The 24,420-nt window shown below is 35.8% G+C and overlaps 2 protein-coding genes and 1 long non-coding RNA gene across 3 annotated transcripts in view; 2 read left to right on the top strand and 1 right to left on the bottom strand.

The window, feature by feature from the left end:
• Positions 1–6,595: 6,595 nt before the first annotated feature.
• On the bottom strand, positions 6,596–7,048 carry LOC130051454 (uncharacterized protein K02A2.6-like). The gene has a single exon (XM_056153396.1). The coding sequence runs from the start codon at positions 7,046–7,048 to the stop codon at positions 6,596–6,598; it is 453 nt and encodes a 150-aa protein (XP_056009371.1).
• Positions 7,049–16,362: 9,314 nt separating this feature from the next.
• Positions 16,363–24,420, top strand: part of LOC125679488 (heterogeneous nuclear ribonucleoprotein L-like) — a 140,399-nt gene continuing 132,341 nt past the window's right edge. Inside the window, exon 1 of the mRNA XM_048918751.2 lies at positions 16,363–17,347. Coding sequence (XP_048774708.1) covers positions 17,297–17,347 — 51 coding nt within the window. The 5' untranslated portion in view covers positions 16,363–17,296. The remainder of the gene's footprint in view (positions 17,348–24,420) is intronic.
• LOC130051770 (uncharacterized) lies at positions 17,437–23,489 on the top strand. The gene is made up of 2 exons (XR_008800002.1): positions 17,437–22,630; positions 22,720–23,489. It is a non-coding gene; the product is annotated as an uncharacterized LOC130051770 (long non-coding RNA).

Genomic DNA, 24,420 nt, shown 5'->3' with positions numbered 1-24,420 from the left:
TTTTTGCATTACTGCCACTGAAATACGTAATTCACAATATTAAATAGTTAATATGTACATTGGGTAAGAATTCTAAAACACGCAACAACTATTCTGGTTTCATAGGCGTCGGAAAGTGTGTGTGTGTGTGGGGGGGGGGGGGATGGGGGGTGGCTAAACCAACAAAAAAGTTTCTACGTCGTTTGGGGGAGGGGGTGTTATTATGTCTATCTTTGCAAAAAAAAAGTGGAGGGGGGCTAAGCCCCTCCCTAGCACCCCCCCCCCCCCGGTTCCGACGCCTATGGGTTTTATATTTGTAAACAAAGTGAATCAGTTATCATTTACCAGTTGTTTTCATTAAATGACAGCCAACCTTGAATGTAACATATTTAAAGTTTTTATGTAATAGACCAGTCGGGCTATTTTTCCATAATTTTTAATAGGCCAGGCCATAAAACCAGTAGCTTGAGCCATGGCCTAGATTTGAATTTTACATTATTTCCACAAGCACTTGTTTCTTATCTGATCACCCCCCTTCTTTTTCTCTCCACAAGATAGCTAACTCAATTTCAGACACCCCAATTTCAAAACTCCTATATCTTTTTTTAAAAATATATCATTAATCAACATTACCGGGGGTATTTTGATATAGTTTAATTTGAGATACTTTTCTCTTGTCAAAAAATTGTTCCAGTTGTCCTCTGTCAAGCCTCTTTATCGTAAACCTCTCATTTTGTGTGTTTAAAGCAGAGAAAGAAACATTATCTTTTTATTTCATAGTCTAGCTGTTAGAGGTTATTTATAAACCTTGTTGGCCACATATAGAGTCCTTGTACATATATGTAAATATACGTTTCCTAGACTCTAAATATTTAGAGGATGTAGAAGCATTCTTGCACTTCATTTTTTACTCAAAGCAAACACGAGAATAGAGGAGAAACAACAGAAAATCCCATGATACAGTTAATTACACTAAAAAAGAGTAACAATTCCATTTTTAGTGTAACAATTGCCCTGTTAGGGAATTGTGTCCAACCTTTTAAACAGTCGTAGTGATGAACCATCGAAATATTTTTTCATGATTGATTATCAGTATAATCGGACGCACTATAATTGATTAATAATCGATTAATTTCAAGTATTAAATTTGTTTATTATTGAATGAAGAATGAATTGGTAAAGAATTTGGGGTGATTTCTGAAATGCATTTTTGATGTATTTTTTATCATTGGATTCATTTATCAAATTAATACTTATGAATTAGTTACATTCACAGAAAATAAATCAAAATATCTTCCTTGCACAAAATCAAATAATTTACCTCGGACTTCGAAAGGCTGGGAAAATAATAGCTCTGGGGGAATGTCACATAAACTGGTCCTCCAATGTGATTCTATAGTCTGTTTCCCAAAAGATTCGATGTAGCGCGCGCCCTCTGTCGTCATAATGGTAAAACAACGAACAAATGTTGAAATGCAGTAAACGAATGAGCAAATTCGAATGTCGAACTATCATCGGACGGATTACCAATTTTTTTTACTGTAACTCGCAACTGCAATGTGCAAATGCTGAAATACGGATGACGAAGATCTTACGCCATTCAAATAACGAATATACCGTTATGTACTACAAATGTCAAGATAACGATTAACATTTTTCTATCTTACATTGAACCAATGGTGCATTTAGTAACAACAAATACATAATTACAAAGATAGAATATTGAACTCTTTGGCTCTCCATACAAATACAGGTATTTTGAATGTACGTAGCAGCTGTCTTTCTCTAACAGATGACCTATCATGTATTGCATCATCTCCTGCGGCGCTCCAAAACTGATTGGACACAGCATACCTTTATTCAAATACTTGGCGTTTTAAATTTAAATCGTCAAAATCATGTGTACTAATGCAAGGTGAAGATAACGAACAGTGATCAATCTCATAACTCCTATAAGCAATACAAAATAGATAGTTGGGCAAACACGGACTCCTGGACACACCAGAGGTGCGATCAGGTGCCTAAGAGGAGTAAGCATCCCCTGTCGACCGGTCACACCCACCGTGAGCCCTATATCCTGATCAGGTAAACGGAGTTATCCGCAGTCAAAATCAGTGTGCCAAAAACGGCTTAACAATCGGTATGAAACACGTCAGAGAACATTTGACCCAATGCGAGGTTGTATTGACGAACTAGATCGTTATAACGACCATAGAATTTGCGAAATGCTGACTTCAATCGAGACTGTTGAAATCCCTGTACCATGAACTTGTTTGTCAGTAGCTTACCTCGATTTAAAAACTGACTATATGCAGAACAGGCTCTTGCATATCTAATCAGTTGAGATATATAAACACCATATGCAGATGATAATGGAATATTACTACACAAATATGGGAAGTTGACAATGGAGAAGCTGAAATCATCCCATTTGTCATACAGTTGAGTTGTCAGTTTGCCGTTAATGTCTACTTTCAATAAAATATCTAAGTATGAAGCAGAAGTGGACGACTCTGTGGTGTCCTTTATTTCGAGCTCACAGGGATATATCAAATCGACATATGAATGAAATCTATCATTGTTAATAGACAAAACGTCATCGATATATCTAAAAGTCGAATTCAAGGCCACAGCGAGAGATTTTTTCTTCTCATGTAGAAGTTTTTGAATAAATTCTGCTTCATATGAATATAAAAACAGGTCAGCTAACAAAGGAGCACAATTCGTGCCCATGGGAATTCCAACAGACTGTTGGAAGACCTGATCACCAAAGACCACGAAGATATTGTCAATGAGGAACTCTAGCATATTTTTTATTTCAACTTCAGAGTACTTGTGCGTGGAATCAGAGTGGTGTTTTTGAATTATCACTAGATATGAATATTTCCGTTTTCTGTTTTTGTTAAAGAAGCAACTGTCTATGATGTCAAAAAGTCTAGTCTTTAATTTATCGTGAGGAATGGTCGTGTATAGTGTTGAAAAGTCATAGGTTTTAATGTTATTGATTTGGGAAAAATTCTGTGATTTCAAGTTTACTAAAAGTTCTTTAGAATTTTTTAGAATCCACATTTGATTAACACCACTTCTGGCATATGTAGTCGCACAGTAAGTTTGAAGTTTCTCCTTCACAGCTGTTAACATTTTCGTGAGGAGCAAAGATAGGGGCTTGGTAGAGCACTTACTGGATCCAGCAATGTATCTTTGTTTGTAAAGGTTTTTATGTAGTTTAGGAATCCAGTATAGGTACGGTAACTCATATTCATTCGACCCATTGACTGGAATATTAAATGTGTCTAAAACTGAAGCATGGTTTTGAAGAATTTCATCTTTTGAAATGGCAGCTGGAGTACAAGTATGATTACAGTGTGGTATTTAGGTCAATCTCAGATTCCCTGTAATGAAACCTACAATCACTAAGGTATAGTGATACACCATAAATGCAAGCTCTCTACAAGAATAAGGGTGTGACAAGGGGAGAAATCGTTCTTTGCGATGTCTGGTTCGTTTACAAACGAATTGCGTTACCATCGGGACTTTATCTATGGATGCGAAATCTGGAACAAGTTGTCCTCATAAGACCATAAACAGCTTGACACATTTCAACATTTTGAGTGTAAGAATACACTTAACTTTCCAAGATGATTCTTTAATGTTCTTTCTATTATTGCAGAAATGAACATCAAAGAGCAGCAAATCTCTAGGATTACTGTTGTTTTTATTCTAATACTTTACCGGGGAAAAGGGTATTTTTACCCGCCTGTTTTCATTTTTATTGACCTGTCAGAAAAGCAAGCAGGATTCATTCCGGATGCTGTACATATCCTACAACCGTATGACCTGCTACCATATTTATAGAGTTGATTAGGCGACGGATATTTTCCGAATCGATGTACTTGGAAAACGCAGTCACTCTATCACACGAGGATGATAGACAAATCGAATGACTTCTGACCCTGACTTGATCCAGTCTAATTAGTCAAATATTCCCTTATACAAAACCTGAAGACGTTTGGAAGTTTCAAATCTCCTGTAGTGAAATAACCTTATGCAAGTTTGCTGCCAGACTGTGTATACCAACATCCACGTGAATACGAATATTCTGCCCCCTAACTGTTTAATATGTGGAATTTCTTTAATTCATCAATGTTTTCTTCCATCCCCCATGTTCCTGTTCATCCACTCGATCCATTCGTAGTCAGTACCATTACAAACTTCTTTGATATACGTCTTAATGCAGAGCTATGTCAGCTCACAGAGTACGACTTGTACCTAGCTTTGCTTGGTGATCACACTTCTCTACAGAAGGCGGACTATGTCTCTTACTTATTCCCCTCCTTTTCCTTTCTACCTATCATTGGGTCAAATGCTGTCTGACGCGTTTCATACCGATTGTTAGGCCATTCTTGGCACACTGATTTTGACTACGGATAACTCCGTTTACCTGATCAGGATATAGGGCTCACGGTGGGCGTGCCCGGTCGACAGGGATGCTTACTTCTCCTAGGCACCTGATCCCACCTCTGGTGTGTCCAGGGGTCCGTGTTTGCCCAGCTCTCTATTTTGTATTGCTTATAGGAGTTATGAGATTGATCACTGTTCGTTATCTTCACCTTTTGAGAACAAATCGTTGATGGTATTATTAAAAAAGCAAATCAACGCCTGAAATTCTTATACAGACATAAATCATGCCGATCTCTACTGTCCAGGAAATCTCTTTGTAATGTTTTAATTCAGTGTCATATTGACTATGCATGTACATCGTGGTACGAAGGTTTGACTGTTAAGCTTAAGAACAAACTACAGATTATTTAAAACAAAGTTATTAGATTTTCCCCCTAGAAGTAGTATCAACGCTGAAATACTTGAAAAGCTGGAGTATTTGAACATTAGCAATAGAGTAAAACAGCTTCGACTGAATCATGTCTTTAATATTTTTCATGAAAAATGTCCAGATTATTTAAAAAATAAGTTTAGAAGAAATTGTTCATCCAGATCAACTAGATCAAGTAAGCTTAATTTCTTTTTACCAAGGGCTGAGAGAATGGAATCAGAAACTTTTTATTTTAACGGCATCAAAGACTGGAACTCTCTCCCTGATCAAATAAAATGTATAAACAATAGATTTTCATTCAAATCTGCAGTTAAAAAACATTTACTCAATGAAAGGAAGAAAATGGCAGATAGTGATTTCTTGTATTATTGATCCACATTGTCTTGTTCATACATAGTTATTACAGTTGTTATTTATTCCAACAATTTTCAATACTAAGCACTGTTGAAATGTAAGATATTTAAAGTATTCTTATGTGTATCAAATCAATGTCTTTCAATATCTTTTTGTTTGTATTGTTTTATTATGCTAATAATGATAATATATTGTGTATGTCATATTATAAGATCAGAAGGACCCCATTGGAAATAAGCTATATGGCTTTCATGGGTTATCTTTGGCATAGGCATATACATTAATTTACTCACTGTGCTCTTAAAGTCAAATAGCTGTTAAAATTTACCTTTTTATCTTATGCATTTAACATCAACTTTTGTTTTAACTATGTGTTCCTCTGTGATATTGTCTTGTATTTATATTGTATATGTGCCTATTCCTAAATAAATAAACTAAAAAAAAAAAAAATCATGTACATCGTGGTTTTGTTCCATTTTAAATGTAACATACTTGTATTGCAGACAGTATAGGGGAACTTATACAGCCTCGCTAGTGAGCTAGCATTCTAGTGGTGTGGTAGAATCTCTCTGTTGATCATGCGGAAGGCCGGGGTTCGATTGATTGGGATTTTACGCCGTTTTTGGCAATATTTCGGCCATTGTACGGCGGTTAACTGTACGTTATGTTTCTCAGAAATGTATACCTCAGTGTTGTACTCTTCATTTGTGTCATCGTTTGATTTCTTATCTTACATTTCTCTTTATAAAAATGCATCATTGTTTCCTAAGTTATACACGGTCATCCCTACATCCCTACCCATCATAGATTAAAAAATCATTACTTTTTTTTTTTACTATTTATATTTTCCTGACATACTTGTTTACTACAACATATATACATAATTATATAAAATTATTCTCTTGTAAGGTATATATGCATTGTAAAGCACCTTTGAGCGTACATAGTGTATGAAAAGGGCGCTATATAAATATGGTATTATTATTATATTATATAAAAATGTCTAATATTAAAAGTTCTAAATCCAATTTTAACTTCACTTCGTTACATAGTCCTTTAACATTTAGGTCTTTCGATTTTCGCATTGTCAAGTATTTCTGGCGACCCAGTCTCGCACAGGTCATCATCAATGGATTCAGTCTCGATCTATTGGATAGCGCTAGTGCTTCGTTTAATTTTGTTTCAACTTGCATCTTCCAGTGTAACTGCACTATCGCATTTTCCTTTCACGATTAGCCTTTCGTCGCTTACGAATTCGGTCGTTAATTTGGATTTTCCCTGCTGTTTCTGTAATACAACGTCACCAATTTGCTGATTTTACAGCTTTGCGTTTGTCATCAGCGTAGCTTTTGTATTTTTGTTTCTTCTAGTCGCGTTTCCTTACATCTCAGATATCTGTTTTCGTAGGAAATTCCGGTAGTTTTGTGCGTATCATTCGGTTGAAGAGTAGTTCTGCTGGACTCTTTCTGGTCGTCGCATGCGGGGTTGAACGATACGCGAGTAAGAAGTTCGGTAGCTCGTTTTCCCAATCCTTTCCTTCTGCATTTGCCGCTTTAATCGCTTTTGACAAAGTACGATTTCGTCTCTCGGCTTCTCCATTCCCTTGAGGCCAATATGGAGTTGTTCTAATGTGTTAATTCCGTTATTTCCGAGAAAATTCTTGAACTCTTCAGAAACGAACTGAGGCCCATTATCACTCCGAATGGTACGAGGTAAACCATGTCTGGCAAAAATTGCCTCTAATTGAGTGATGATTCTATTGCTTGTGGTCCTCTTCACGATAGCTACTTCTTGGTATCTTGAGTAGTAATCAACCACTGCAAGTAGATTCTCTCCCGAGGGAAACGGTCCCATTAAGTCCATGGCTAGATCTCCGTCAGGCATAGTTGTCGGTTTTATCAGTTCCGGCTTACATGTGTTTGTCAGCAGTTGACATTAATTACATGCTTTGACAAACTTTCAACTTCTTTTTCCATGCCTGGCCACCCTACTTTTTCGCATAGTCGTTGTTTTGTGCGAACTATCTATCCCTTGATGTCCCTCATGCGCAAGATTAATCGTATCCTTCATCATATATTTCGGCATCAATATCCAGGTTCGGCGTATACGTTTGCTAACTTTTCGTCATGATCTGCACTCCGTACTCCTTGAAGACCTTAAATCACTTGACCAATCACTCGCTGGTAAATCTCGGACGCGAACGAGATCCCAAACATCAGACTCTTGTAGCGGTATAACCCTTCATGTGTGGTGAATGTGGTGATTTCCCTTGATTCCTCATCACGTTCAGTTTGATGGTAACCCCAGCGTAGATCGAGATTTGAAAACACTTTACCTCCGTTCATGTCTTCCAACATCTCATCGACTGTCGGTATCGGATGACGCTCGCGTCTTACAGCTGTATTTGCTCGACGCATATCAACACAAATTCTGATATCGCCGTTTTTCTTTGGTACGACGACAAGAGCTGAAACCCATGTTGAAGGTCTGTTGGCTTTCTCGATTATGTCCATTTCTTCCATTTCAATCAGCTTCTTACGAACATTTTTGCGGACGTTGAATGGCAGTCGTCTTAAGGGTTGCGCAATCGGCATTACTGTATCGTCAACATTTAAATTTAGACGGAAATCTTTCAATTTTCCAACAAAACCCCCTTATTTTGGCGATAAGACCTTGTCGATTTGACTTGTAACATAGTAAGAAACACTAGCATCGGAAGCGTAAAACTCCTAATGCGATCGCCGTTTCTTTGCCGAGCAAAGAGATATTGTTGCCGTTTAAAACAACAAAATCAGCACTCACTTTTTGCTTTCCATATTCCATCATTGCACGAAATGACACCCCCCCCCCCCAATTCTAAATGGATTGTCTCATCCATGATACGCGTAAAATTTCCCGGAGGACGTTGACAGATCAATGTTCTTATTTTTGTTCCGGACGGCGTTCCATACATTTCGGCTGACCATATTGCAGGTATCACAACGGTAATTATTTTCACTATAATATATTACTATAGAGGGAAAAAATCAGTTTACAAAATTGATGCCGAATAACGCAGTCAGAAACGTTCTATGTTATCTATCTCGTCTGCCGACACCCTACTCGGCATTTTCAAAAATAAATTACCCGCAAACAAGACTACCCTCAAATCCACGTGTTTTTCACATGTGTGTAAACAGCCGAAGTGCACCTCAGGAAGTAGCCTCATCTACCAATAGCAAATAGTTCCTTTGTATACACTTGGTTATTTCTACAAATTACACAAAATTTCCTAATCAGGGGTACAGAACTTAATAAAAAAGAAGAGGAAATGAGAAAAATCGCGCAAGAAAAAAAAAATCCTTTAAATGTATGGAACTACAATTGACTAAGTTCATTTTGATTGAACAATTACAGGTGTGATACCTGAAAGTGACCTGAGATGGCTAGCATCTGTTACATGCAAGAATTAATATTTGATTTAGTCTTATAGCCTTGCTTTGAGTACGGCATGAACTATCAAACAAACAAGACAGAAAGGACCCCATAATAAATCTGAAAACCGAAAGGGGTCTTCCTCTGCCTAATTCAAGTATTATATATGAAATTTATGAAAATATCCCCAAATAAATTATTGTGTGCCATAGAAAATGCTGAAGGATGGACAGACAGGCAGAGTGATTATTATCAGAATCGAAGCATTAAATTGTATGAAAATCTTCTCCAATAATCTCAAGTTATTGCCTGCAATTAAAAGTGCTATCATCTTGTTACTATTATCTTAACAAGAGGCTCGTGGACCACATCAGTCATCTTGGCCCTGCTGTTGTTCAGATATTGTGATTTTTAAAAGAATTTTTGAGAAATTTTGAGCCCACATTGTGGTCCCAACCCAGCCCCATAGGAACCATGATACACTGTCACAAGACACTTGTTTATTTCTACAAATTACACAAAATTTCCTAATCAGGGGTACAAAAATTAAGAGAAAAGAAGAAGAGAAAATGAGAAAAATCGCACAAGGAAAAAAATATTTATATAAATATACATGTATGGAACTACAATTCACTAAGTTCGAAGTTGTTGTGGATGAAACTCGAGTGATTTTAGGACCAAACAAGTGTCGAAGTGAACAAATCAAAGAACTGCACATGGTTGCAGATGTTTGGTTTTATCAATTTATCTGTAACAGTTCATTTGTTAACAGAGCTTTGAAGTTTCATTAGGATAATAAATATTCCTATAAGAATTTAAGTGAAGTTTATTGAAGAGTTTTCTTTTTTTTTCCCCTGCGTTTGTTACAGATTTCCGTATTTCTGTTACGGATTTCCGTATTTCTATTACAGATTTCTGTTTTTATGCATATTTGTTACAGATTTCCATATTTCTGCATTTTTTCCTAATAGATATCCGTATTTCTGCATTTCTGTAAAAGATTTCCATATTCCCTCATTTTAAAAATTTATCTGGAAAAAAAGTCCCAATACTCCCGTCCACATTTTTTTTCCATATTTTGAATGCGGAAAAAATCTGGAGATCTGAGGTGCGATTAAAATTAAATCAATATTAATATACCATATAACGGTTTTGAGTCCACTCACGCTCCCTCATATGATGGAGAGAATCGATTAGACACACCCTTGAGTAACCGACGATGGCAAATGATGGATCCAGTTTACATAGTCGTTTCTTTTCAGATGACTTGGTTGGGTAAGGAATTTCTCGAGAAAAAACCAAAACCAAAACAACTTTTTCACATCTCCCCTCCACATTAGTGTCATCAACTGCTTGACAGGAAGACATCAACCTTTTTTATTCGTAAAATCTACCACATGCACATCTCTCATCACAACCGAAACAGACGGCGTGACGTCAAAATTATTGATTTTTGTGGTCTTGAACACAAGAATTTTTTTTTTAAATACATGTCAGCCTCTCTCTATATATATATATATATATATATATATATATACAAAGCACTAAAATGACCAACGACACGAACAACGAGATTGTCAAATTTTCGGGACGACCCGTCCCTTCTTCAGGACAAACGAAAACAATTACATAATGTGGTCAATATCAACAGAGCATAATAACAAAAACTACATATAAATACATCTAGCACTACAATTACACTAATCTACAAACGTATTTACAACGCAGACTACATGTTTTTGGTCTTTAGGCTTGCCAATCAATGTTAAAAGTAGAGCGAATTAGGACATGCCTTATTCGTCCAAAGAGCTGATCCAAAATGTCCGAATAGAAAAACAATAAACTTAATTAATCTCAAGTGGAACGAGTTAACCCAATTACATTGACAAATAGTAAAGCTAACTCGTACCCAGAGAGATTCTATTTTAACCATGCATAATTTATAAAAGATAATAATAAGTAACAAATACAAAAAAAAAATAATAATAAATAAATGAAAATAAGCTATGTAAACGAAGTAAGAGATGAACAAAGTTTGAGAGAAAGATAATGTAAACAACAAGTTTGAATAAGTTAACAAAATGGACCAACTCCAAACAAAAATAAAGAATAGGCAGCCCAGGAAATTGAATCAACATCAGCAATTCCCGTACTAATCATGTCTAGGGTGGATGTGTAAAAAAAACCAACAACATAGAATCACGGAAACTGATAAATGGGTTTTACATGTAAGCAATCGGTTATGAAGTTCAAAAAAATTAAAAAAGATGGACTGATTGTAAACAGAATTGAAAAGGAAAAAAAATGTGTGTTCAAAAATGGTCATAGTACCACTGTTAGGGACATGATCAGACGAGTAGGTCTAGATGAAGCTTAAAATCTAGTAAGGGTTTAGCCCGTATTCATCCTGGTGAATGAAGTCAGTAGGTTTGTTGATACCATGCGGTTCAAATGACTTCAACCTGTGCATCCAGAATTTTTCCTAAAGACCAAAAACATGTAGTCTGCGTTGTAAATACGTTTGTAGATTAGTGTAGTTGTAGTGCTAGATGTATTTATATGTAGTTTTTGTTATTATGCTCTGTTGATATTGACCACATTATGTAATTGTTTTCGTTTGTCCTGAAGAAGGGACGGGTCGTCCCGAAAATTTGACAATCTCGTTGTTCGTGTCGTTGGTCATTTTAGTGCTTTGTATAATTTTTTTGTATTTGACCTTGTATCCATGTTGTGGATCCGACACTTTGAGGTATCGGGTGTTGTTGGAACTTTAGTGCTTTTATATATATAGATAGATAGATAGATAGATAGATAGATAGATAGATAGCGGGAATTCAATTTTTATCGTTTTCAAATTAGTACTGAAGCTTATCTAGGCCGTATATCAACAGAATAGTATGACAAATTTTTATCATTATAATTAATCCTATTATTTATCTTGTAAAATATTTTTGGGTTGCCTTCCCCTTTAAAAACATTCCTTCGCGACGTGTCCTTTACGGCCACAGCACTATGGAGAGCCAAAGAGTACAATATTCTATCTTTGTAATTATGTATTTGTTGTTAATAAATGCGCCATTGGTTCAATGTAAAATAGAAAAATGTTAATCGTTATCTTGACATTTGTAGTACATAACGGTATATTCGTTATTTGAATGGCGTAAGATGTAAAGGAATGTAATGTCTGTGTAGATGCGTAACAAGTGAATGCATTATTTATTCAATGTAAATTTGAAATTAGATCTTCGTCATCCGTATTTCAGCATTTGCACATTGCAGTTGCGAGTTACAGTAAAAAAAAATTGGTAATCCGTCCGATGATAGTTCGACATTCGAATTTGCTCATTCGTTTACTGCATTTCAACATTTGTTCGTTGTTTTACCATTATGACGACAGAGGGCGCGCGCTACATCGAATCTTTTGGGAAACAGACTATAGAATCATATTGGAGGACCAGTTTATGTGACATTTCCCAGCCCTTCGAAGTCCGAGGTAAATTATTTTATTTTGTGCAAGGAAGATATTTTGATTTATTTTCTGTGAATGTAACTAATTCATAAGTATTAATTTGATAAATGAATCCAATGATAAAAAATACATCAAAAATGCATTTCAGAAATCACCCCAAATTCTTTACCAATTCATTCTTCATTCAATAATAAACAAATTTAATACTTGAAATTAATCGATTATTAATCAATTATAGTGCGTCCGATTATACTGATAATCAATCATGAAAAAATATTTCGATGGTTCATCACTACGACTGTTTAAAAGGTTGGACACAATTCCCTAACAGGGCAATTGTTACACTAAAAATGGAATTGTTACTCTTTTTTAGTGTAATTAACTGTATCATGGGATTTTCTGTTGTTTCTCCTCTATTTTCGTGTTTGCTTTGAGTAAAAAATGAAGTGCAAGAATGCTTCTACATCCTCTAAATATTTAGAGTCTAGGAAACGTATATTTACATATATGTACAAGGACTCTATATGTGGCCAACAAGGTTTATAAATAACCTCTAACAGCTAGACTATGAAATAAAAAGATAATGTTTCTTTCTCTGCTTTAAACACACAAAATGAGAGGTTTACGATAAAGAGGCTTGACAGAGGACAACTGGAACAATTTTTTGACAAGAGAAAAGTATCTCAAATTAAACTATATCAAAATACCCCCGGTAATGTTGATTAATGATATATTTTTAAAAAAAGATATAGGAGTTTTGAAATTGGGGTGTCTGAAATTTAGTTAGCTATCTTGTGGAGAGAAAAAGAAGGGGGGTGATCAGATAAGAAACAAGTGCTTGTGGAAATAATGTAAAATTCAAATCTAGGCCATGGCTCAAGCTACTGGTTTTATGGCTTGGCCTATTAAAAATTATGGAAAAATAGCCCGACTGGTCTATTACATAAAAACTTTAAATATGTTACATTCAAGGTTGGCTGTCATTTAATGAAAACAACTGGTAAATGATAACTGATTCACTTTGTTTACAAATATAAAACCCATAGGCGTCGGAACCGGGGGGGGGGGGGGGGGGGGGGCTGGGGGGCTAGGGAGGGGCTTAGCCCCCCTCCACTTTTTTTTTGCAAAGATAGACATAATAACACCCCTCCCCCAAACGACGTAGAAACTTTTTTGTTGGTTTAGCCACCCCCCCCCCCCCCCACACACACACACTTTCCGACGCCTATGAAACCAGAATAGTTGTTGCGTGTTTTAGAATTCTTACCCAATGTACATATTAACTATTTAATATTGTGAATTACGTATTTCAGTGGCAGTAATGCAAAAATGGTGGGGAAGGGGCTCAAAAACGAAAATCAATCCCAATCAAAGCAAATATGTACAAGAGTTCTTGGTCTCGCACAAATAAATGTAACGTCCCCAGGGCCGTAAATTAACCTTCAATTTGGAGGAGGCAGGAAATTAGGCGGGGGTCTGGGGGCCGTCCAGGCCCCCAGACGCTGAGCACATTTTGTGCACACTGAACACGTTTCGTGCAAAATCCTTGATTCTAGGGCCTTCTAAGATGTTACTTGACTAACTCATTCTAAAAGAAAGATTTGGAATGCTTTTTAAGGGAGGTATCATGTTCTTAGTTATTGGAAACAACATAAATTCTAATGAACTTTAAATTTTAATTTTTTTTGGCTCAAAAGTTGGAGGAGGCAGCTGCCTCCTCCGCCTCCATGTAATTTACGGCCCTGGTCCCTGGTGGTATATGGTTACTAAATGGCATACACTGTTTGTTTAAAGTAAACTCATGGAAAAAATCAGTCCAGTCATCTATATTGATGCTTACAACAATGTTCTACATGAAGTCTCTGATCAAACTACTTCAGCAGCACATTTTCAACGACTTTTAGCGCCAACCGGTTAATGTTGAGTGTGCTAGACACCCAAGTAGTCCCGAGTGTTATTAACTGGTTCTCCTATATGATTCTATAGTCTGTTTCCCAAAAGATACGATGTAGCGCGCGCCCTCTGTCGTCATAATGGTAGAACAATTTACAAAATTAATGTTGAATTGCGCAAATGCGAATGTCGAACTAACATCGGACGGATTACCAAAACACATTTCCCACAACTCGCATAGACTTAACAAACTACAATGTGCAAATGCTCAACTACGGATGACGAAGATCCAATTTCAAATTTACATTGAATAAATAATGTATTCACTTGTTACGCATCTACACAGACATTACATTCCTTTACATCTTACCCCATTCAAATAACGAATATACCGTTATGTACTACAAATGTCAAGATAACGATTAACATTTTTCTATTTACATTGAACCGATGGCGCATTTATTAACAACAAATACATAATTACAAAGATAGAATATTGAACCCTTTGGCTTTCCATACAGCACAGGCACAGGCACTTGTTTCTGTAAATGACTTATGACCTCTGTATACTAATAACAACACAAGGTACCTAGCTTCAAATGACACAGCATGGCTCCCCCTGAGAATGTCGGCCTGTTGAGCTTCCAGGGAATATGCTATGTAAATGCATATACTACCGTTGTATTGTACAATCATTCAACTTAAAAACCATGTATGACATGACTGCATTCGTTGCCTCTTATCGCCGAAAACTGTAACAAAATATGGATTTTCCGTTTTATACCACGAAGTGCTATGTACTGATACCGCACAGAATGAAAATTGTATATTCGTTGTGTTGAAAAATAAAGTATCATTGTTTTATTATCACAATAAATTGATGCGATGTTTATTACCAAAAAATCTTGAAAATATTGCTTTGTTAACAAAATAAAAATTTTGAATTGAAGACGCTGTACGCTATTTTTAGTTACTCAAAAAAACCAAAGCTGTTCGTACGTTTCCCGAGTGGAGATTTAAAAATATGTTCGTGTCGGAATCATTTCTGATGAAGATAATAATGAAATTATGACTTACTGTAAATACAACTTCGTTAACTAGTATGAGAAATATTTCTGCCAATTGCATGTTTCATGCAGATCTATGGAAAGTCAGAGAAAATACAGATAACATTATTTGGAAGTATGCAAAATAGAGCAAGGAAAGTTTTTTAGTGATGTGTTATTGATTTTGTGGTATGTATTGATGTGACAAGTACATGTTGCATGTTGTTACATTGAAGTTTTATGAAACCCATCATAAGTACCAAGAACGCTGCAGGCACATATCAATGTTTTTCGGAGGCGACTGGTCAACCCTTTTAATTGACAATGAACATTAACTGTTATTTCCATGCATGCAAATGAAGATATATTGCGAGAATGGCCCATCCACTATTTTTGATAGTACTATGTAGTAGTGAATGAGAAGATATTAATGCATGTAGCTTGAAAGTTATAAATTGAAGCCCTGGAGCAAAGAATGCCCCCCCCCCCTTTCCCAGCCTGAGGGGAAAAACTTGAGACAGCAATGACGAACACTATAACCCCCCCCCCCCCCCCCACCACCACCACCACTTATGCACACACTAATTAAGGTTCTGAAGATCTTTATCATGACTATTATATTTTTATCATTGTCTGTCAGGAAATTTAAACAAGCCATGTGCAACTTCCATCTTCTCCGGCGAACCCGCTCCCCCGCATCCCTAATATTACGGATCTGTGCCGATATGAAAAAATTCACAGGCATCTGAAGTATGGACACCAACCTCCCCCCCCCCCTTTCTGATTTTTTGGGGCGATTATTTCTCCGAAATGTGTGTCTATTCCATCCTAATTTCGATTTATGTAATCGTAAACATGCTTTGTAAGCCTTATACTTGCCTTATACTGTTTCTAATAAGTATATTTTATTATACCAGTCCAGTAGAAGGCCAATCTCTAAAGCTTGTGAAAAGCGTGAAACGACTACATCAATCGAAATTGGGTTGAGAGAGACAAGGAATCCACACATTTTAGAGGAATTGTCACCGCAAAAAAAATCAGAAAGGGGGAATTATAGTTATCAGGTGTCTGTGGGGGAAAAAAATATGGGGAGATGGAGTCCCCTTTATTTTTTTGTAGCATTTCCCCCCTAATGTTAGTGACTAAATTATATAAAATAAGATCAATTGTGGTTAATGGTCACCATTAAAATCATCCTTTTGCCTGTTATTTTTAATTCATCTTTGATGCTCTATCTTTCTATTAATAACTCCAAAGAATCCCAAACGTAATTTTAGACGAGCGTGCTAGCCAGTCAAAATCGCCCACGTATTCTGCGCGGTATCAGTACATAGCACTTCGTGGTATAAAACGGAAAATCCATGTTTTGTTGCAGTTTTCGGCGATAAGAGGCAATGAATGCAGTCATGTCATACATGGTTTTTAAGTTGAATGGTTGTACAATACAATGGTAGTAAATACATTTGCATCGCATATTCCCTGGAGGCTCAGAAGGCCGACATTCTCAGGGGGTGCCATTCTGTGTCATTTGAAGCTAGGTACCTTGTGTTGTTATTAGTATACAGAGGTCATAAGTCATTTACAGAAACAAGTGCCTGTGAGCACAGGGGCTCGTTACGAATTGACCCTCTCTATTCTACATGTAAATATAGAATAGACGTCAAATTTTAATGAGACAAATATTTCGTGACGAGCCCCTGTAGTCACAGCGAAACAGTATCCTTTGACACTGCTCTCTATTTAGGTTTGGTAATTTTTTTGTTAAAATGTCTCACTGCATTAATTATTCCCGGAGATGAAGCCATGTCGTAGTTTTAAATTTATGCGCTTGTTCGTCAACAATTTCAGATGCACGTGCGATATCTAACAACTCTTTTTCTTTTAACAAGCCATTTTCGGGTCGGTGTAATGACTTATTATGCATTTTAAAAATGCATACATTTTTTTAAAATTATTATTTTATGAAAGAAAAACGTACGTTTAATTAGAAGAAACCCTTAAAATATCATATTTTAAAATATGCTTTAGTGTACTGTACACAGAATTATTGCCCATCAGGTCAATCAGAACACTTACAGCGGTATCATTACACAGACCCAGCATTTTCGTAGTTGTGATGATTTACACTTTTCCAATACTTGTCAGTGTGGTCCGATCTAAAAAAAAAATATAATAAAAAGATAGGATGATTTTTTCATAGCCTTTGATGCTTGCGTCAAGTGATTTCTTGTAGTTGTGTGTTTCTAGTGGTACAAACTTGTACGTCGGGTTCGGCCTGTTCAGTCCAAACGGAAAGCATCAAGATCAAAGATGGCGTCTGGATATGATGGTCATGTCTCAAAAAGGCAACGAAGAGATAATGTAAGTAAATTTGAAATAGTTTTTAAGTGATAATACTGTTACTACTGGCATAATACGGTATGCAAATTAGAATTGATGTTGTTTAATGTAATGTTAATTTAAACTTTTCCAGCCCAAAGCTCGCAGGCTCCTGCATAGTCCGAAAATGGCGAAATATATGACGTTTTCCTGGCTTTTTTTGTTTTGTTTGTATGATTTTAATATTTACCGTGCCAGGAAAACGTCAGAACCGGCACCATTACGTAAACTGGAAATTCGCCGCCTCCAGTTAGAGCATTTTCGGCATTTTCGGGCCGATTTAAATACTTGCGAGACAAATTCAATGTAGAACTAATAACTAATCAATAAAACGATACCTCTTGTACTTACTAATATCGATTTTATGGGTTAATTCCTCACATAAATAGCCTCATGAAAACATTTTAACAAACTGTCGAGCTTTGTTTTGAGTCACGTGACTCGTCGCTCAAATGACAGCAAAAATTCGGTTTACTATAATTGTGTGCTTGTTATCGAATTCTGGAGTGATATATTCTTTTAATTGATATTAGTAAGTACAAGAAGCATCGTTTTATTGATTAGTTATTAGTTTAACATTGAATTCGACTCCAAAGTATTTAAAATCGGCTCAAGAATGCGGCTTTCAACTGGAGGCAACGAATTTCCAGTTTATGTAATGGCGCCAGTTCTGACGTTTTCCTGACACGGTACATATCAAATTCATGAAAAAAAAAAAAAGCTAGGAAAACGTCAGATATTTCTGACTAGCTCGTGCATTGCTTGCATCTTCAATCTTGTGGGGAAGTTGTGCACTGTAGCCCGAATAGGGCTGTAATAGTGAAATAAGCATTTCAATACAATACAAGCTTATATGAACCAATACTCAATATTATATATCTTTCGGCATGACTGTGTTTGAGGGCAAAGCAAAAAATATTGGCATTAGTATCTAGATCTATAACAGGACAAAAAATATCCTGAAATATTAGCACCTAATGTGTGAGGACAGAGCTCAATCAAAGTATTCTAGTTTTGGACATTTTTGATCCGCCTATTCATTGAATGCGGGAAACTCTACAGGTTGGGAACACTTCCCCTATAGCAAGATGTTCTCGCTAAAACACAATTATCCCTCTCTAGCGAGAGTAAATATATCCTGTTCAACCGAGAAAAACACCAGTGGAGTACATCTCGTGTTTCACTTGAAAAGAAGAAAAAGTGCTAAAATGTCTGATACTTCTGCAAATATATTAATCAAAGCAAAAACACGATGTGTATTGGATTTCACACTGCTTCCCTCTTACGCAGCAACTTTGATATGCAATTTCTTGACTATGTTGTCAATTTCACAGAAACAATTTGCATCATGTTGAGTGTGTGTCGCAGTTATTCAGCGTTGCACGGGATTTGCCATTATTTTCAATAAAGACTTCAAAACACCTGTTTATGGTAATGTTTATTTCTTGCTAAAGAGGGATAATTGGGTTTTAGCGAGAATATCTCACCATAGGGGAAGTGTTCCCAACCTGCTCTATGCAACTGATGTAAACTGTGCATTGTGATGTCTTATTCAGCGTCGGTGTTTACAAATGGACATGGTACAATCGTGTTAATTGAGGAGTGATGATATATGATTAAGAAAATAAGGTTTAGTAATACATGCTTTTACGGATTATATGTAAAATCTCAGAACGGCATGAACTTGGGTACATGAGATTCAAAATGGAGAAATACATGTCCACTCGCTAGTATTCGAATCGATGCCATTGGGACCAAAATTTTGTTTATCAATAAAGTCAATATTAAAATTCACTTGATTGACCAAACTATGAGCTATGCACTAGCCTAGAGAACATGAATGAAACACTGTTGAGGAGAAATCGACCATTTCACTTTGAACCGATGCACAATTATTTATACTCTCAGTAAGATTCGTCAAGGCTGGATATATGGACTGACGCCTCTTCCAAATCTCAAACCAGTGTCACACAAAGTGATTTGGGAAATCTTGCCTGAATTTAGGCAACTTGTTGCTATTAAAATCGGTTAAACTCAATTTCTTGTCCGCTTCAACTTTTCGCCTTAGACATTCTATTAACTCCCTATCACAATGAAACATGCATTTCTTACCTTTACATGTAGCTGCAATAATTTAGCCCTCTCCAATTTTTTTTCTTTGGGAGAGGGCTACAACTTATTAGGATCTCTGTAATGGTGCAAATGCGGAAGTGATTCACTCCCGCAACATTTTCTATCATTCTAAACATTTGCTGACTTTCTCTACGTAAATAAAATGATATTCTGTTTCTTAGTCAATATACAGTCAAAACTGCCATAGCGACCCACTGTATTAAGCAACTCACTGTCGTATGTGACCATAAAAAGTTTCCCCTAAGACGTTGCTCTATATATTGTACCTGTATTAAATGACCACCTGTTTGACTCGACCAACGACCATGATTTTTACAACCTTTTCGTGTATTTTAACGACTGTACATTTTTCGATTACACCGTGATTACTAATTTCGATTTTGGTTGAGCCGGCTATTCTGGGAATTATCGCCCCTAATACTTTTGCATAGTTTGGCGGTGATCTTGTTTAGAAGGTCCTCTAAATTAAAGTGACTGGTTCACGTTTTTCGAAAGAAATATTTTTCATTTGTGATGTTAAAAATTAAAAATATCGCTCATTTAATGTTGACAACCAAAATTTGGACCGTCTGAATGTAAGGATAAGAGCAATATTTTAGCTTTGATTCTGTGTTATGTAAACAAAAACTCCAGTCTTTTTATGTAAACAAACAAACCAGTGAAACATAAATTTTGTAATTCAAAGCATCTTCATTTTGTATGATTACAAATTTCAACTTTTGAATGACACATTTTACCTAAAGCATACTTGAAATGTGATATATATAATAAACTTGGATCAGTATCCATTTATTTTGAAAACTCGTAAACAATAACACACCTCAATCTTTGTTTTCAAAACAAATAATAAACTCTCTATAATAAGCTTCCGTCATGATGAATAACCTTAATTTTTTGTGAAACCTTCTAAAACATATTAGACTATAGATTTTGATTACTTAAAGTGAAATACAAAATTTGGAGGAAAATTGTGAATCAGTCCCTTTAATTATTATACCCAATCTATCAACATGCAGGGTCATGTGTGGTTAATTAATAAAACCCAAGTTGTTGTTTATTTAACAAAATCAAGGATCAGGGAATCAAGGCTGGTGTATTTGAAGGTGTGAATTTCGACAAACTTTAAGAAGTGCTGGGTATGTTAGATCAGAAATGAAAATCTACCACTTGTTATACCATTATGTGGAAAATTTGCCCGATTGGCATTGTGATATAAATCAGGTAATTATTTTGCTTAGGACTGAAATTTTAAATGAAGTATTTGCAGTTTTCTTGCATGAGATACTCCAGGTTTCCAGAAAATGACCGGAACAAGCGGTAAATAAAATATTTAGGTTGTTTAGAAAGTACCATCAACGTTTTTAAATTCCAGACAAGCTTTCTCGTAGCTTCAGACGTTTGGTTTGAGAGAAGAAGAATAAACATTGCAGCTAATATGACGTCACAATGTAACTGTTTACATCCACCGCGTTATATTTCCCGCGTTAAATGAAGAGGCCGATAAAATGTCTATAAGTCGTGTTGCAAGATGATAATGGGCTTCGCTCGTCTCATTGGTCATACCGTACAACATATTACGATGTTTTAAGTTACTCATGATATCTATTTTAATATGTATGATACTTCATAACACTAGATTGGAAGTTGTTCCTTATACTGCAATCGAACTGAAAGCCAGTGAAAATTTTGAAGCGCAGTTCAAGCGCTATTCGATGCCACTATTTAAATGCAGAGAACATCGACAGTGTACAAATGATTGATTGATTATATATTGTGTAAAGTCTTTCTTGAGAATATTTTACTCGCATGAAGACGTTACCATTGCCGGTGAAGGGCTGCAAAATTTAGGCCTATGCTCAGCTCTTATGACCATTGAGCAGGGAGGGATCTTTATCGTGCCACACTTAAATTGCTGCGACACGTGCTCAGTTTTTGCGGTCTCATTTTACGACAAATAAGGGGTACTGAGGACTATTCTAAATCGGAGCGACAGTTAACGACAAATTCACTAAAGGTTTGGTGATTATTGTTCGATGTATGTGTGTTCTATTAAGATTTGAGAAAATGCTAAAAGCGATGCATTGGAGATTTCAAAACAGGACATGTCCCTAGCAATATGCATAGATCTTAATCTTAATCGAAAGTTTGTAGAAATGAAACTAAATTAAAATTCTTCATAAAGACCTCAGGGCTATTCCAGCAAAAAAAAAAATATGGGGGGAGGGAAGGCATTTTATTTTTAAGACAGCCACCCATATAATTAAATTTCCCTCTGCTACCACCATCCATACAATTAGATTCTTCCCTGCCACCACCCATACAAAAAGAATTAAGGATTCAAAACTGAAACCTTCTGTATATTAAGATTTTCTTTGAATGTAGGATTTAGTTTCAACAAGTTGAAATTATATAACTATATATTTACATTCACTGAATCTATTTAAGAAATAAGGTATCATTTAAAAATATTTATCGGGATATAAATACGGGTTGGTCACGTGATCAAATTCCATAAAGCCCAAAGGGCTTTATGGAAAATTTGATCATGTACCAACCCGTATTTATATCCCGATAAATATTTTAAAATGATACCTTATTACTTATATTTACATTTTTGGTCGGTAACATTGCTGAATTGTGTTAACAACACGTTTCCATACATTTCAAATTGTTGACGTCCACAACGAAGCGTCATAGATGTTCAAAATGACGACAACACAAAACAAAGTTCTATAAAATGAAGAATTGTTTTAATCATTAAGACGCTAGAAAGCAAGTATATCAACATATACTTATACATTAACTTGGGAGTATATAATGGAAAACTCTTCCATGTGTCTAATTTTAGGGGGTGGGGGAATTATGATTTAAACGGGGATGCGCAGTGTTACACTTAGAGTTGTGATGCGCTTTGACTTTTGAAAAGTGAAGACGTTGAAGACCGACTTTGAAAGATATTCTGTGGATATTACGGAGTTAACAGAAGACTGAGATGGAGGAACATGAAGAACAGGGCGGCAGTCGTCAGGTGTAGGCAAATTATTTATAGACAGGACAGCTCAACAGAGGACGCAGCTCAGATGAATCTCCGGAAAGAACTGAACATCGCAGAGAATGTGGAACTGCACGAAGGTAAGGGACAGTTTGGATTTGGATATGTAATTGTTGATAGACATGAGCTCACTGAACGCTTCTTTTGACTCGATAATTTTTTGTAATAGGTTTTTAACGACGCCTCGCTTCGATGTCCCGACATAAACTTGGAAACCGACATCAAGCACTACTATGGCTGCTGTGGCACGGAAGCAGTCAATCTCTATCCAGAGTTATCGTTCCCGCTACGCTCCACTAATACCTCTGTCAACGTCTAAAAAGTTATATCAAAATGCACAAAAACTAACTTAGCATATCGAACTGTAATGATAATATCTGAGCAAATCAAACACTTCTCTGAATTTTTTAAAATCAGAAGATGGTAAATATGAGACACCTGAGCGAATTAGAAGGTTTATATAAATATTCATTCATTCAATAATACTAGTATAATCATGGAATTCGTTGTTTTTGTGAACCTACTTTAAGATTTAAAGCATAAAACTTAAACTTATAAAATTATTTTCCATGATGCTATAGGTATAGGTAAGTTTTGCCAAGAATCTTGACATTTAGACGTTGACAGAGGTGATGTAGCGCAGCGTAATACGCCCTCTGGTGAGAGATTGGGAAGCAGTGTGGTGTGTAGGTCTTAATGCACTTTGACGACTTATCGGCCATACATCCTGTGAACGACCTTTTTGCTAAAGCCTAATGCCATCGTCTAGCAGTAGGTACAATTCCGCATCACCGATGACCAAGGTGAAGTAGCAGACGAAATTTTAGACATACATTAGGCCTAGTAGGCTAGTAACTAAAGACATTGTTTACAGTTATGCTTTTATCAATTATTGATGAAAGTCCACTGCTTGGAATACAAATAAAACCGTAAATACATTTTGTGGTGTTGATTTCATCTATTGAAAGATTTCTGTAGTAAGTGAGAGCGATTGCTAGATGTGTATTGCCTTAGTAAAAGTAGTACCTGTTACCTACTTTTAACAAATGTTCATACGCACAGCCGTGACCTCTGTTGACCCCGTAGTAGATTTATCCAGAAATAAATACGTATTGCTCGTAATAGTGTTATGTAGGAGAAAACAGTTGCAAATGTAAATATATAACTATATATTTACATTCACTGAATCTTTTCTCTCATATTTCTTTTGAAATTGACATTGCTTTCAACATAAAATGAATACATGTTTGTTGCAAACTAGCTCGATTTAGTTTTCTTGTACTACCTGTCTGCATAATCATTACCAAGAATAGAGCATCATCAAGGTCAAAGGGTGTATTGACTGTTTTATATAACGTAACAAATGAATCAATCATATGATGTTTTAGAACTTAATTCTAGCTTATAATTTATAAAATGCATAAAAAATAAACAGTAAAATGTCTTTCTCTGTTGTTTCATTGGGTGATGAAGGCAGCAATCATTGCAGAAAAAAATTACATTTTTTGATTTATGGAGTTTCGGTAAGAAAAAAAAAAAAATGGATGATCTCAGCATATAAAATGAAAGACAAAATGCAAGTAATTTTGTATACTTTGGAAATGTGTGATATGTCCTTTAAGTTGTAGAAACCTAGCTCTGTTTGCTTATTATGATCAAAGTTTCACTAGACTAATGATGTGGGATATTGTCATATCATTTCTGGACTAGATGTGCTTGTCCTTTTACTCATGTCAGGATTTGGGTGCTTGTTAATTGTTGAAATAACAAGTTGTTTTTTTTTTAATGATATAAAACTAAATAAAATATGAAATTATGCCACTTAAAATTTAAATTCACATGTATTGTTACTCTCTGTATTGCTTAAAGA

The sequence above is a fragment of the Ostrea edulis genome, chromosome 2, assembly GCF_947568905.1.
Source record: "Ostrea edulis chromosome 2, xbOstEdul1.1, whole genome shotgun sequence".
NCBI lineage: Eukaryota > Metazoa > Mollusca > Bivalvia > Ostreida > Ostreidae > Ostrea > Ostrea edulis.
The sequence above is the reverse complement of the archived record's forward strand: the minus strand, read 5'-3'. Positions and strand labels throughout refer to the sequence as shown.